Consider the following 17,321-nt stretch of genomic DNA (forward strand, 5'->3'; position numbering starts at 1 on the left):
GCAAACAGCTGGCCTGGCATTTAGAACACATGAGGATTAGGGGGTTGATTTAGTTAAAGGCTCAATCCAGAGTCAAACCATAGCACCACTTATGATGTGAAGATCACATCTCTGCTGGCTTTGTTTAGGATATTACCATACCTTTATTGAACTGATTACATGCACATTTGAAGAGGCTAAATGTGAACTGATTTTACAATTTGGTTATGGCTGCAATTATAGTAAAATGTCTTTAATCCTTCTGTCTATTGATACATTTAGAAAATCAAATGGTCAACATTTAGGACTGCTATGAAATATTACACATCATCAATCTATCATTACACATTTGCTTTAATTCATTCTCCGTGTCTTTTTTTTAAAAAAATCTGCAGTGTTTTTTAACTACAGCTGGATTAAAGTAATCTCTCTGCTCTGGATATTTTACATCTTGCTTAGTCTCCCATGTCATTATAAGCTCAGCTGGTGATCATATGCTTTCACTCTGCCACATGAACACAAGGTATGCAGCTGCTTGTGACAACATGGGTGTGTGTAGAGCGTGCAGGTGTGTGTCGATGTGCCTTTGATGGCGTGCTCGAAAAAGGAATCTGTGAACTCAAGTAGATTTCCTATTGGCCATCGCCTCTCATTGGTGAGCATGAAGGATTGATTTGCATATGGTGGGAGTGTCCTGAGCCAGCACTGGGATGAATGACTTGTTCAAGTCAGATAGAAATAAGGCATAGCACTTAGAAGAGGTCTGCACAGCTCAACGCTCAAAATGCCTGCGTTACTTCAGCTGCCACTCTTCCTGCTATAAGTGGAAAGTGCTGGACTAGGACATAAAAATGTTCAACAGCAGACACCCCAGCCTTAGCAAAAGAGGAAGAATATGGGTAAGTTTGATGATGATGATTTGCTTTACAGAAAAAATTCACTATAAAACAGCTACAATTACATTTGTGATATTGTGAATACCATTTATATTTTTCTAAGCCCCTCTTCCTTTACATTTTGATGTTTCTATTCTCATATCTTTTTTAAACTTGTGAAAAAAAAATTCTATCAATTCTAATTCACTGATTGATTTAAATAGCTCCTAAAATGATAACAGTAAAGGAAATTAAGGGCCATGATTGTAGTTCAAATCATTGTTGCAGAACTCTTTAACTGATAATGAAGTATAAATTTTCACACACAATAAGTATACATCAGGGATACCTCTTTTTGCAGCTGTTCTTCTATTCTGCAGCTCTTTTATTAAACTGCATTATCTTTAATTATCTTGTATTACAGGGACTGTGCATCCTCTTGCTTTACACCACCCCCCTTTCCTGTTTTGCAAATTTCAGTCAAGCAAAAGAGCTCATCTATAAGATAAAGGAGGGATTACCCAGGGGGACCTTCATAGGGGCCATCGGAGTAGACTTAAATTTGGATTTCACTGTTGAGCCCCCGTTTTTATTCAATCTCCCGAAAAAGAAGGTCAGCGAACAGTATGTGAACCTAAATAATACCACCGGGGAGCTTTACACATCTGCTACAGAGATTGACAGGGAGACCTTGTGTCCTGATAACTCGGATGGACGGGGATGTGTCCTCTCACTGGATGTGTTTGTATTGCCTCAGCAGTACTTTCAGCTTGTCAAAGTTAAGATCTTTATTGAGGATGTGAATGACAACAGGCCAAAGTTCCCCGTGGATGAGATCTGTATGTCCATCCCAGAAAATGCACCAGTCAACGCTCGTTATGCTGTGGAGCAGTCTGCAGTTGACCCAGACATGGGTCTTCATGGAGTACAGACCTACTGGCTGGTTAATGATTTCAGCATGTTCACACTGGATGTTGAGGAAAATGAGGGAGGCGAGCTGACACCCTTCCTCATTGTGACAGAGACCTTGGACAGAGAGACACAGGCTGAATACATTACTGATATTATTGCTGAGGATGGAGGGATCCCTCCTCTACTCGGTGCGGCTACTTTAAAAATTGTCATCACAGATGTGAATGATAACTGCCCCCAATTCACAGAGTCACAAATTAACGTTACTCTGCATGGGAATACCACCAAAGGGGCACATTTGGCGCGTCTGCATGCTTTTGACCCTGACCTTGGTGCTAATGCTCAGATCAGCTATGCTTACAGTGAACGTGTGCCAAGGGACACCAGGAGCTTGTTCCATTTGGACAGAATCACAGGGCTGATCAAGCTAGCAGGGAAAATAGACACTGGCACAGCCACATTTTACAAACTCACTGTTCTGGCAAATGGACCTGGCTGTATTCCTGCTGTTGCAATTGTTACCGTCCATATCATCAAAGTTGTGACTGGACCCCCTGCGGTCATACCCCGGTATATTGCACCAGAAAAGGATGGAGTGGTGACAATAAAGGAGTCTGAGCCAGCTTTTTCTCCAATTGCTTTTTTTACTGTTAAAAACATTGATATAAACCAAAGGGTGGACTGTCATTTGGAGGGGAGTGGTCCCTTCAGGCTTGTCCCCTATCAGCTGTTCAAGAACGAGTTCCTGCTAGAGACTACAGAGGCCCTGGACTATGAGAAGACTCAGGAGTATGAGCTCATTGTGGTTGCTAAGAACACTAAAGGGCTCGTCATCAAGACTTTTCTTAAGGTGCAGATTCTGGACGAGAATGATAACGCACCTGTGTTTCAGCAGTCTTTGGTGGAAATATCAGTTGAGGAAAACAATCCACCAAACACCTTTCTAACCCAGCTCCAAGCTTCAGATCAGGACAGCGAAGGCCGAGGGGAAGTCATCTACCTCCTCGGAGGTGACGCCCCCGGGATCTTCGTTGTGGATCGTGTGACGGGTGTCCTGACCGTGGCCACATCTTTGGACCGTGAGGAGAAAGAAACATACCGGTTCATAGTGAGAGCAGTGGACCAGGGGACGCCCAGGAGAGAGTCGATTGCAACTGTGGTGGTGACGGTGCAAGACCGCAACGACAACAGCCCACGTTTCATCAATAAGGACTTTACTTTCTTTGTGCCTGAGAACTTCCCGGGGTACGGTGAGATCGGTGTTCTGTCTGTGACGGATGCTGATGCTGGGGAAAACGGCTGGGTGGCCCTTTCCATCCTCAACGGCAGCGACATCTTCATGATAGACACTGGCCGAGGGGCACTCAGGGCCAAGACGTCATTGGACCGCGAGCAACAAGGAACCTACCAGCTGTGGATTGAGGCTGCTGATGGTGGGGAACCCGCACTCACTTCTGTTACAATGGTGACCGTGCTGCTGTTGGATGTAAATGACAACCCACCAATTGTCCTCTTCCCCCAGTCCAATCAGTCTTACCTGCTAGTCCTACCCAATACTGTACCCGGAACATCAATCACAGAGGTGTACGCTGTGGATAAAGACACAGGCATGAATGCTGTGATTGCCTATAGTATCATTAAAAGGAAAGGAGGTGAGCCAGCGTCCTTTGCCATTGACGCAGAAACAGGAAATATCACATTAAAGAGGGAACTCAGCAACCGCGGCCTGTACAGCCTTTTGGTGAAGGTCAGTGATCACGGTCAACCTGAACCGCTTTACGCGACTGTCATGGTTAACTTCTTTGTCAACGAAACAGTGAGCAACGAGAGTTACATCCAAAGTCTGCTGACCAGAGAGGCTGACATAGAGGTAGAGGAGAGGCCCTGGTACATTGGCCAGATGACCGAGGGGCCCGAGAGGTACGAGCTGTTCCCCTGTCAGCCTGTCCTCATTACTCTTTCAGTGACGTGTTTGGGGCTCTTTTTCTTGGTTGTCATGTTGACATCATACATATGCTGTAAAAGGTTTAAAAAGAATAGGAAAAAAAGATCAGAGGTAGAGATACCTTTGAAAATTAAAAATGACTCAATGCAGGTTGTGAACAGGAAACTCAGGCAGATCTCAAAAATCTGATATTCAGTTGTCCACACATCCAAAATACACCACTGTTTACATGAATGTTTACAAAACTCACTGTAAGAAGTGTAGCTCTTACATGAAGTTGCTCTTATGGCTTATGTTATATCATTTGTTATTACTGGTATATACCTGCATTGTGATTTAACTTATATGCCACAAGTTTCTGTCATCAAAAAGGGGACAGTAACCAAATTTCTAGTTTATTTTTTGTATCTACGAAGCACAACACCTCATTCTAAAGTGATGTTTCAGAAAACTATTCAAGGTGATAACACAATGTTGCAAAGTGATAAGAGCAGCTCACTGAAGATTACTAAGGTTCTATGTAAATATTGTACAAAATGTTTTACAACTTTATATGACGCTTTTGCATTGGCATGAGAAGGACACGTGGAGGCACAAGAAATGCTCCTTTATTTCATTCTGCTTTGGAAAAATCCCATCTCTTTACACTTCCTGTCTTCACTTGGAAGCTATAGAAATCTAAATATATTTATTTTTTAATGAAATCTTCAGCTTTATTCATAATCATACATTTCTAAAGTGATTGAAACAGAAAAGGCTAAATAAACCATAGTAGATATGCTAACAGACTATGCACAAATGTACTTACAAGGTATTCTGTAAAATGTCAAGCATTGGAATTTCTGAAAACAGACCAAAAAGGAAACTGAGTCTTTCTAAAGCTTTCAGTTGTGTTTCACACTGTGAGGTAAGGTTGAGAGCTCTAGAAAAAGCAAAAGTTGAGTTTGTTTTTCTTTTTTTTTTGGCAAAAATCTGTATGATGTCTGACAGCTCTCTGAGTAGCTACTGTAGGCCTTCCAGATGTGCAGGCATACAGCAGCTACAGATCATACATGTAAAACTTTTGAATACCGTGTCAGAACAGCAGAGTCACATATTTTTTTTACCACATGGAAAAATTAGAAGTGTGTCCAAACTGTCATTAGACTGCTTTAAGTCGCATCACTCTCCTATATAGAACCATGGAAATCTCTGTGTCTGTGAAAACATGCAAGTGTTTGTGAAAGAAAATCAAAGTAACTATTAAAGATAATTTATTTTTTTAAGACACTGAATGTTATTCTGTATTTATATCACATGTGTTTGCATCAAATGTGTGTGTGTGTATAAGAAGCCTTTGTCTTATTCAGTGCAGTTTATAGGCAATCTATGCTACTAACACACAACAGGTAAATGTAATTTACTGATCTTCTGACATTGCTCAAGTTTTATTTATTTATTTGCATATTAATTATATTTGAAAGCAGTTTAGTGAATTAACAAATATACATATGCAGATATTTCATTTGTAACTCAAACTCTACAGTTCAGTAAGCAGATATGCCTCAGAAGTGAGGTATAAAATGCATAGTGATCATGTGGAATATATGCAGTATTGTTTCTTTTACCTTTTCAGTATTTATTAATGAAATTTATTACTACTCAAATTTGCATCCTCTTCAGACAAGATTTATTCTGCAAATTAACAGCTGTACTGATACTTGCACGATGAAAGAGATGTGAAACCGTTAAAGATCAAACACCTTAGATCCTGTACTGTTGCTGTCATCACCTTCATAGGGCTGGAGCTGGTGAGGTAACACCCAGAGTCACACTTAAAGGCAAAAACACTCCACTGCGGTAGCACTTGTCTGAAACGTTTGAGGATCAAATCAACATTTCTCACTTTTCAGGAGTAGTTTTGGCAGTCACTGCACTACTAGTACCACCACAACTTTGTGAAATGTCACCCGGGAAATTGTCAGAGTGGCTGCGGCACTTTCTCATCCAACAAATGAGCACTTTCTGCCTTAAAAGCTGCAGTTTCTCTCTATTTCTGTTTCTATGCTTGCTTGTATGTATGTTTACTATGAAAGTTGTGTGGAGAGAAAAGCTTTAGGACTCTTTGTATCGACCTTAACTATGCACACTCCCAAGCGAGGAACTCTGTTGTATTACATGCCGCCTTTGGAACCTGTTTGGGTTTGGCTCTTACAAAACAGCAAACCTGCAAACAAATCTATGCCGAGAATGCATTCACACATGCAGCTTCTCAAGTTATCGCCAGCCTTTTGTAGGACGGAAGCACGTCATGTAAGCACAGAGCATATCAGGAGCTAGAAACAGCTCAGTGTAATCCTCAGTAATCACCTCTGGCCAAACTGTGCATTACACAAATAGGGTGAAAGATGATATACATGCATACACTGGGTGTGCACACAGTAATGCCTTTCAAGACAGGTAATAATAGCAAAATAATTCAGAACACATTACACAAAGGAAATTGCATTTCATTTGCCTTTTGTGCTACAACAAATGTAGCTGACATGTGTTGTTGAAGAGCAGGTGACAATGTAATTGGCTGAACAGGCCTGTTAGTTTCCAGTAAAGCTATTTAAGATCAAGACAACGAGCAAGTAAGCAGATTCATACCTGCAATATGTGTGTTTCTGTGCAAGAGCAAGAGGGAAAAGAGAGTAGTGGGTTGCAGAAACAAGCCTCCTGTATCGCAAATTTACCAAGAAAACTGTTTTCTATGTGTGACCAAAGCATTTATATTTTACATTTATTATAATTTAATGAATTTTAAATGTGCTTTGTTCAAGATGAGCTGGTCAAGATGTCCGCATGTCCTCATGTAGAAGCACAAGTCATACTTAAATAAAATGATTTTAGAGTTTGTTTTTTAGTTGTTGCATTCTAAAAGTTTCACTGTGCAGATCAACTATTGACTATGGGAATCGTGGGAATCAAATGCTGCACACCCTTAGCAAGTCCAGGTGTGATATCATCATCAGTTCTCCCCATTCATCAAGTAGAATCAATACCCAGACAGTACCTTGGAGATGCATTTCATATCTGCTTACAGTAACAGAGTCAGCTGCCTAGCCGCTGGTTGTCTGCAGCCATAGAATTTAAGAAGGTGTCTGGGTAATTTTACATTTGTTTTTTACACTGTGCCAACAATTATAGCATATGATTAATTGCAGTAATAACAACGGAGGTCTTATTTCACTGTATCTCATTTCTCTTTCACCCACGCCAGCTCTTGCAATTAGTCATTTTGCCTCAGCATCTTGGGACAGGAAACAGTCATACAGGCCCTTCAGGCCTATTATGGCTCAAACCCAGCTGTTATGATGATAGAGTGTGCTCCTCTGTTCAATAACAAACAGTGGTGCTGGTTAATAAATGGCAAGGTTTGATAATGACATCACGTAGCTTGAAAAAAAACATGCTATATTTGCAGTGTTATTTTTTTTTAAAAGCTGTTTTTCCTTCATTTTGTTAAATTTCATACCTGCTGTAATCATTACAGTTTAAACATTTTGTGTATTTCGAAGGACAAAATGACAGGAATTTAACTTGATTCTGAAGCAACATTTGAAATCGTGACTAAGAGAAAGTCTGCAGCCTCCTGGCAGCTGAGTGTGATACGGTGCTTGTGCTAAATTTTAGCAGTTTCATGCAGACTTGCTCATAATGACAACATCCTGATGTGAAGCACTTATATCCACCATGGTCACCAAATTTGTAACAAAAATGATTGTACCGGCAAGAAAAAAATCTGGGGAAGTTAGGACAATTTGTTATAAGGAGAACTTAGTGTTCCAAAATTCATATCAATTTATCCAATAGTTGTCAAGATATCTCCTTAAAGACTATCACAGTCAACCTCATGGTCACATTTTAAACAAATGAAGATCACCAAAGTTACTAGTTTACAAAGTTTGGGAATCATTTACCAAACTTTGTGCCAAGATGTCAACATATTTTTGTGGCAAAGTGCAAACTTGAACTTAATGGGATGATCACAAATGTTGCTGACATTCCTCTTAACCACACTGCACTTTTTTTTATTTTGATAAGCCATAGTGGTGGCGAATGTTGCAAAATCCCGATTTGGCTGCAGTCTACAAATCTGCTGCCTGTGTCAGCAGCTCCATTGCAATTTGTTCTGCAGTCAGTAATACTGTGCAGTATCAAATAGCAATGTTATCCATACATTCCTCCCTCGGACATGATCTTCCAAATGACCTTTAACCTCTGTTGTAATTGTTTTTAACCCCCGGGGAGGGTGTTTAGATATGTCCGTCTCATTACGTGAATCCTGCTCTGGACTGGAAACAGCTGGATAGAGGGTCACCCAGACCGAGACGCTCTGCTGCTTTTCTACATGACTGATCACCTCCAGCAGTAATCCTGCTGACAGCCAGTTCGGCATCTTCATACCAGGGGCAGAATGGACTTTGGAGGGGTCACTCGGCTTAAAACACGACCTTGAACTGTTCGTGACCCAAGGAATTAGTTGTCTTCATGCTGTATGCAGGTTATTAGAAAGATACTCAGGATGGAAGACTACAGTCATTCATTGGGGTGAATTTCGGTAAGTCAAGCTGGTTTCCAGTTTATTTCTTTCTTTAGCTGTCTTGCAGATGCTTTTCTTCATAAACACATACAGATACATATGGACATATATACCGACAGTGCTCAGCTATTGCCCCTGTGATCTCTCTCAGTCTCTTTTTCTAGCTCTCTCCATCTCTCTCTAACCTCCACCGCCCTTCCAGGAAAGTCTATCTGAAATTACATTAAATTCTTAATGGTGTAGACAGCAAGTAATTACCATCAGTCACAGCCCGATCCCATTTCCAGATTGGCTTTATTGTAATGTCCCTGCCTTGAAATCAAACAAATAAAGACACAATGAGAGGCCCAGGTTAGGTTACACAGGTCTGAATAGAGGAGGTTACATTTCCCAAGTTATGACATCAAATACGACCCTCCAACACACACACACACACACACACACACACACACACACACACACATGCAGGCACGCTGGCACATACACACTTTGTTCAATCTTCAATAATGCATCTCCATATTTGCCCCCCTGAAAATCACAGCCTTTGATCTAAAACATCTTTCATTTGCTGTGATGCAACAAAATAGAATCCAGTCGCACTCTTTTGATCCTGCTGTGGATTATGTTACTAATTTCCTTTATTCCTCCGTCCCAATTTCTCTCTCAGTTTCATCCAGTTTTATCCTAGCAAAACACAGAGGGGCTTCCAGGGAATTAACTGAGGCAATTTATTTCTGAGCAACTTATTTTTTTTCCCACAACTGCTAACAATTTAATACCATCCTGTCATGCTACTGTGCGTATTCCCCAATCTGACCCTTAAGCAGTTCATTTGGACAATGTTGTTTCTGTTCACACGGCAAAAAAACCCTAAAGGTACTGCTATTATTTTGCTCTAGAGTAACGTTTTAACATTTGTTCACCTTAAAATAGTCAGTTCTTTCCGAAATTAACTAAAAGAAAAGTCTTTAGAGTCTTTGTTGACAGTGACAGTAAGCATGACACAGTCACATTATTTTGTTTTCAGTCTATACTGTACCAGTGAAGTGAAGTTACCCAGTGTAGGTAATTTGCATTTCATCTTCTTTTTGGTACTTTAATAAGAACCATGAATCAAGATGCTTGTCAAAAATCAAATTATGTCTATAACACCCCTTCTTTTTTACTATTGTGTGAATATAATGCACGTAAATGCCAGCTTAAATGTTACTGTAGATCCTTTATCTTTCCATTTTCTATAATGCTTAATTCAAAGCTTTAGCAAACAGCCTCTGTTGAACGCTTCCTGGTTTTTAACTGTGTTAAATTGTTCTGCTTTCACAGAAATGGAATGCTGCAAATATGGAACATGAACTCTTCCTTTGGCGTTGCTTATGGTGTGCAATTGAGGGATCACTGACCTAATTGCCTGGTTAGCGCTGAAAACGGCAATTTAAACTATTTCAGGACAAACCTGTTTTGGCTGGAGTCGTCTTTCCAGCAACTTGCTGTGAGAAAAAATGAACACACAAGACTTCTTGCCAGGATTCAACACAAAAGAACCTGAATTAGAAAGCATACATGTACAGCACGATGTGCCCACATTGTTGGTGTTATGGGAACCTCAGCAACAGGTGAGTTTTAACAAATTGCTTTCAGATTAGGATTATGATACTCACACTTTATACTGTTACAGCTGAAGCTCTGGGCACATATGTGTGTTTGTTGTTGGCTTTTCTTGCCGCACAGAATAAAACACCTTATCTTATATTTAGTGAGGTTCAGGATGAATCAATTTGGCACAAATGGTACGTGCAATGGTCTAATTTTTGCATAAAGGGATAACATATTGCTCTGTTTTCCAATTATGTGCTGCTTTCCTAATCTGTTCATCTACAGGTTCTATACAAATTGAAGCAAATTGTAAGGGATGACTTATTTGTCTCTTGTTTAATACCATTTTACCACATTTTAGGAATGTAAAAAGCATGGTTCTCAGCCCAAGCAAATATCATCCATTTGTCATTAGACCCCAAACTGACAAAGAGAAATCCACCAAATAACAGCCTAAGTCCACTAACGGCATTTAACGTAATAAGGTCAAGACCCTACAATATCAAATTGTAGAAGTAAACTTAACAATTCCTTTTTCAGCCACCTCTTCGAAAGAGTGGCACAGAAAAAACTCCACTTTAACAGGAAGAAACAGGACCAGACTCAGGGTGGGTGGTCGACCAGTTAGCGTCAGAGGAGAGTGGAGAAAGAAAAGACGAAGGAAACAACAAACAATATAACATAAACACCAGGCAGGCTGGTGAGGCCGGTAATCACACAAGTGAAATAGGCCTCTCCAGAACCAGAAATATACAGTGAGAGAGAGACACAGGACGGACAGGACAAAACCCAAATTGCAGGAGAGAGAATCAATGACATGCACTGATGGCATATAAAATCAAGGAGAGTGAAAGAGAGGAGAGGTGTTCAGTGTATCACGGTGAAGCTGACAGCAGCCTAGACCTGCAGAAGCACAACTAAGGGATGGTTCAGGGTCAGCTGAACCATCACTAATGTAAACCTTGGTTATTTTTACAACATCTTACATGTTTTATGCGCACCTAGACTGCTGCAGACAGCTGCACCACAGACACATAGTTGTTGTCCACTTGGAATCTGCTTGGTGGATTGTGTTCCATACATGTACAGTAAATCAACATCTGGATATCCCCCATATGCACATCACTGCTCAGCATGTGCACTAATGCCTTTGTAGCACAGTTGTCCACATGGACACAAATTTTAGACTTCATGTGGATATCTTTAGAAGGGTCTAGGAATGCTAGCTGACAAAACTGACATCATGCCTACTCCAGGAGACCCTTATGGACTTATGGACACAGACAATAGAACACTGGCATTGAGTCTTGATTATACCCCCGATATACAACGTTTCTTGTCCACTTGGATAAACCTGTTCCATACATGTCCAACATGTACAGGAAGTCATCTGCACATATTTCTTACATAGACACTACTGCTGAACATGAGTACTATTGGGTCAATATATAATTGTGAGACGTTTTCTAACACAGTTGACAGGTATCATAGTTGACATTTTGGCTGTTTTCAGGCCTAAAATCAACATGGCCACCTATAACCAAACACCACGTGGCATTTTTACAGAAAGATTCTTCTAAAATATTATATATAGAATTGACATTGAAAGTTATTCATAAAGATATTGTAGTAAACCTGTTGACTACTTTATATTAAATAAGTCAGAAAGCCTTGGAGTCTGGCCAGTCTTTTCTTCAGGAGGAAATGACATCATGTGGAGCAGGTCATGTGATCTGGAATTAACACACTTCCTTGAGAGGTGTTTTTTTAATGGGTAACTTACTTGAAAGTGATTTCTCGGACACAGATACAATTTGTTGTTTCCCTTATAAAATTTGATATATATCCAAAAAAGAAATATCTGTCATGATTATCTCAACTTCATAAAAATAATACAATCAAAACTATTTTTGAATAAGCTCATTTTATTATTGTTTAGCGAATTAGTAGCTGGTTGTTATTAAATTTGGACAGTTATTTAGTTGACATTTTAGTGATATCCAGTCATTTTTTTTTTTTTTTAACTAATCAGTGATTGTTTCCAGAATAAATAGTTATGGAATTTGTAAAGACATGATCATCATGAACATTAAAAACATTTTTTTTTATTTTAACAAAAATGTATGCAAGATGTATCCCATGGACTTCAAAAGTCCCTCAATTATATATTGACCCAGAAACACTGATCGATTATGTAATCTTGCGCAACCGGTTAATATGTTCATTTAATCAATGTAGCTGACACACTCACGCAACGACACTTACTAAAAGTATATAAAAAAAATTTATAAAGTTTGCCTGAGACTCAGACTTCAGTGTTATTACTTGAACTGCAGTTCAGAGGCTCAACACTTAATGAGCAAGATAGGTGCTGCTTGTCAGTGGTAATGGCTGTTTTTCAGTGTGCAGCAGACCATGGCCTATATGGGTCATTCTTCAAACATCCTGCCAAGCATTTGTTGCCAAGCAGCCCTTGTGTTACTCATAACACATGACAATATAATGGTCAAATGGGGCCAGTTAGCTTGACCAAAGACAGTATGGACTCTGGGTGAATGATGAATCAGCAGCTGGGTATTGATCTTTACCATTACTACATATGGTTCCGCGCAACAAAGCAAACATAGGCTAAAGCACCTTTCAGTCACGTTTATGGACCCTGTCCAGTTACACCTAATGGCTACAGGCCACATGAAGAAGAAGAGCTATTGACTACAGCTGATGTGGCTGCCTTTGTTGTTTTTATTTTTCCACTGCCACTTACAAAGACCTGCAGTGCCATGTTTTCATTACGTGATCTGTACATCAGTGAAGCCGAAGCATTTTCAAAATAAAACTCACAGCCCATATCACAGTCATCAACTTTTTGTAGGGGTTTTCTCTTTTCCTAAAATGGGCTTTGAGGCCGCTTATAACTGAAAAAACACTGTATCTGCTGGCACAAACAACTGGGATAGTACAGTGTGCATTTATCTATGCATGGGCTTCTTTAGAACATCTTGGGGTCATACTTCGGTCAGGTTTCTGCTCACATAATCATGACTAAAAGAGTTGGTTCCCCTGTCTGTAGTCCTGACACAGATTCTCCAAAACAGACAGAACTGGAGTTGCTGCCTTGTGTTTTTTTGCTTCTGGAAAGCAACAGTTTGCATCCATGTTTGTTCAGACTTGACCTTTCACCTTTCAGATTTCTATTACTGTAGTCTTATTGCTTATTTGTGTGACATTTTTAACATAAATAGCACAATAATTCTTGAGTTTTGGCCAAAAGCATGTTTGGTGAGCTCACAATCACTTTGACCTTTGACCACCAAAATCTAATCAGTTGATCCTTGAATCCAAGTGAACATTTGTGCCAAATTTAGGAGATAATGGCTACTGGTCAGTGACTGAAGAGCAACATACTTACAGTTGTTTTTTAGTTTGGTGTCAAAAGGTTAAGGGAGAATATTTTCTTCATCACGGTGCAATAGATCAGCACGTTTGGAGCTAGAAATCTACAGATGGGTTATGAGTATGTTCTCAGAATTTGGATATTTAACTATATCTTTGTAAATGCTCTATATGTTATCTTTCTCTTTGTTGTCTCATTAAGGCATCAGTACTCAATAATGTAACCAAACTTAATGCAAACAAATGAAATCCAGAAAGCAAACAGGTTTCAAGCACTTTGTATAAACTAAGAAAAATAGATTTACTTCATTGCCTCTTCCACTAATGGTACAATCGACAAGCTGTGCTGACAAAAAGTAATTGCTGTAAGTTAATGTTGCATTTTTACAAGACTGAATGTAGTTTCTTTCCTTGCTCTTACAGACATTTTTGTTTTTGCATCTCAAAAAATATCAGTCCTGTTTTCATCAAAGCCTGGACAGCAGATCAGTCATGAAGAATTGCTACGATTTATGAGGCTAGCCCTTGCTTGCAAACAACAAGGTTTATTCCCTTCTACACCATCACTCATTTTTCATTAACACTGTGATCAATAATAAGAAAGAAGAACAAGAACAAAAACACAGCGGCCCAAAATCAGGAGCATTTTACACAATTTAGTCAGCTGTAGTACCAAGGATTTAGAAATTAATGTTTTGCTGTACAACAAAAAAAGCTTCACAGTGTTAATTTAAACAAAACGACATCATATACTAATGTTATTATAATGTGACTCAGAAAGGGACGCTAGAAAAATAGAAAGATGTGCGGTCTATCAGGCTGGTCAGATTAAAAAAAAAAAAAAAAAAACACTTGGTCTTGTGCTGCCTTCAACCTCTGCTTCCATGACTTTCCTAATTAGGTGATTACTGTATGCTGTGTGGGTGGTGAATTGTGAAGCACGGATCTCCCTTTTGACCCAGAGGGAAAAGAGACTGTTTTGAGTCCTATCTTAGAAATACTGTGAGAGAGACTGCTGGGGCAGCGCTACATTCAGCTCGGAGGCTTTTAGAAACAAGATACTGTCCACCCTGAGAGAGGACTTAGTCAGCGAACTGAAAACAGAGGTCAGGACTGTGCTGGAAAACGAGCCCGCAGCTTCTGAGTCTGACATGAAATCTGTAAAGTCTTCAAGAAGAACAAAAGGATTTTAAAAAGCACCATGGGACTTAACAAAAAACCCCACACATACACACTGGAACTGGTTTTGTTAAGCTGCACCATTGCAGAGATGGAGCACAGCCTGTCTTCCTGCTCTGACGACATTTATACCTTTATAGAGATAAGCGCCTCGCATAGAGCAAAAATAATTGACATAGACATATTCCAGTCGATAAAGACATCAATAAAAAGTCCATCTTTACAAAGAGGATTCACATTTACAACAGCCTAACCAAACTTGCAAGGCTATTTCAGATCTTGGTGGGCCAAAATGCAAACAACTGGTGGAAATGGTGAGAACAAACCAGTAAAATTTGGTCCGATGACCTCGTCCTGCTTGTAAAGTGTAGAACTTTAAACATCAAGAAACCAATCTGGCACCTTGATTATAAATAACTAGGGTTGATCAACAGAATATAAAACTTGATCCTGTAAGCAGAAATGACAGCTGGTGATTCTGTGCCAGAGAGATAACAGATAGCAATCTAATGTTCCAGCCGTGTAATAAATATTTATTGTGGCTGACTTTGTGTCATAGAGGTGTTGGTTCAACTCTATTGTGCAACTTAGACTCTATTTTATGATGTTTAACAACTAATGTAATATATATTCCACAAAAATAAACCAAAAGCTAAATTACGTATGGCAGTTATGCAACAAATGGAGGTCTGTTGTACTGCATCTGCATTGCATTGTGTGTTTGTTTTTTGGTTACTATTTACCAAAATAAAAGCATCACATGCATTAAAGGTATGCCATTCTAATCCAATGTACTATTTGTCACATTCTCCCGATTGTCCAATAGCTGTCCATTCTGAGTGTGCATTAAAAAAATCCAGTGTTTGCACACACTGCTCTGTAAATTCAGACCGATTTACACAAAACTATTCCAGTGTGTCCTGTGAAACTTTGTGTTTGCGCATAAGAGTGGGAAACTGATGATGCAAAGTTTCTTAAAATCTCAGTGCTACAATAAAGATAGAAAAGGATAAAAACAAAACAAACAGGTAAAACAAAAATAAAAAATATGAATTTCAGGAACATGTTTAATTAAAAGCTTTGCTAAGAAAGGTCTTTAATCCTTCGTTAAAGGCATCCACTGTCTGTGGAGCTCTCAGCTGGTCAGGAAGGGAGTTCCAGATGTTGAAAGCTCTGTCTCCCACGGTCTGGAGCTTGGTTCTGGGTTTCTTTTGGATGCTTGGTGGCAAAGGAGTTCTTTGATGTAGTACGGGGCATTGCCATGAATGCACTGATGGGTGAGGAGAGTGATTTTGTACTGCATTCTGAAGGAGATGGGGAGCCAGTGGAGTGAATGGAGGATGGGTGAGATGCGGTCTTGCTTCTGCACTCTCATCAGGATCCTAGCAGTGCTGTTTGGAATGTACTGGAGCTTTTGCAGGCTCTAGTTAGGGATCCCGATGAGAAGTGTGTTGCAGTAGTCCAGCCTGGAGGAGACAAAGGTGTGGATGAGTTTCTCTGCATCAGAAAAGGTGAGGGTGGGACGGATTTTAGCAATAATTCTGAGGTAGAAAAACGAAGACTTGCACAGATGTTTGATGTGGTTGTTGAATGTCAGGTGATGGTCCAGTCTCACATCGAGGTTGGTAACTGTCGATGTCTTGTCCGGAAATGGTGACGGTGATGATGATGATGATAATGATGGCAATGTTGATGAAGATTATGGACTTAATTTGTAACAAACCTAATTCGAAAATAGCACAGAACACAAATGCACAGTTTACTAACCCAGCAGTTTACTTTCTCAGTCATGAAATGGTTGGTTAAAGCAAGATGTACTTTAGAAATTCATTTCTTGCCACACGTTCCTCCTCCTATCACCTAAACATGTGCTGGTTGTAGGCATTAGAAATCTGTCTGTACCTCAAAAGAAAATATCACCTGACAAGCAGCTCTGCCGTATACAATCACTAAAATAGGGTGCAACGCGTTGTCTGCGCTCACTGCAGCTAAATTTGGCTTCGATGTAGCACCTAAAATCCCTTAAATCCCAGGATTAACCTGTGGACAATAGAGATTTGCATTAAAGCCACAAACCACGATCAACAGCGATGAGTGCCATAAGGCGTCTCTTCCCTTAAGAGGCTTATATATCATAGAAGCTTATTTATTTCCTCCTGTTCCTGGGTTTATGTGTTTTACAGTATGATTGCGACGTGTGGCAAAGGTCAAAGGTTTGTCTGCGTGGAGAAATAGTGCAGGAGGGCCACAGTGTTTCTAATGAAAAGGTCAAACACTTATTAAGGTTGACAATTACATAATGTATGTGTACATGTATCGTTCAGTGTGAGTAGTTACACACATGGACTGGGCAGCTGTTTCTCAGTGGGTTGTCCACTAATTCCAAGGTTGGTGGTTCGATTCCCCGAATTTGCTCCCAATGGCAGATGTGCATGGGGCATGCCAGCTTTGTTGCCATTGTTGTGTGAATGGGAAACATTCTGAAGCACTTTGAGTACCACTACAGTAGACAAGCACTATATAACTGCAGACATTCCATTTTTTTGGCACTATAGTGTACATAAGAAGTATAGAGGCATAAAAATCCCTCTTCAGATATTGAGCTGTAATTTCCTGTGTGACAAAACATACAAGTGAAAAAAATGTACCTGGCAACTTCGGCCTTTAAAACCATTAATACACTTCTTTTTCTTTCTTTTTTGAGTGCTGTTTCTCAGCAGGGGTGAGTAGCGTTGCTCTTGCAGTATGTCATCCAGTTTGGCAGAGCACTTAATTGTGAAAACAACAGCAAAGCTTCAAACTGTTTGGTGTCCTCCAGGCCTCTTGTATGTGTTTATACTTATCTTCTCAAGTTGAACTTGGCACACTTTGCTGATCA

At 39.8% G+C, this 17,321-nt stretch overlaps 1 protein-coding gene across 1 annotated transcript; it reads left to right on the forward strand.

Annotated features, from left to right (window-relative positions):
• Positions 1 to 466: 466 nt before the first annotated feature.
• On the forward strand, positions 467 to 4,978 carry LOC111562668 (protocadherin-20). The gene is made up of 2 exons (XM_023261331.3): positions 467 to 878; positions 1,279 to 4,978. The coding sequence occupies exons 1-2, from the start codon at positions 831 to 833 to the stop codon at positions 3,898 to 3,900; spliced, it is 2,670 nt and encodes an 889-aa protein (XP_023117099.2). The 5' UTR covers positions 467 to 830; the 3' UTR covers positions 3,901 to 4,978.
• The last annotated feature ends 12,343 nt before the right edge of the window (positions 4,979 to 17,321 follow it).

This window comes from Amphiprion ocellaris, chromosome 1 (genome assembly GCF_022539595.1).
Source record: "Amphiprion ocellaris isolate individual 3 ecotype Okinawa chromosome 1, ASM2253959v1, whole genome shotgun sequence".
In the NCBI taxonomy this organism is placed as follows: Eukaryota; Metazoa; Chordata; class Actinopteri; family Pomacentridae; genus Amphiprion; species Amphiprion ocellaris.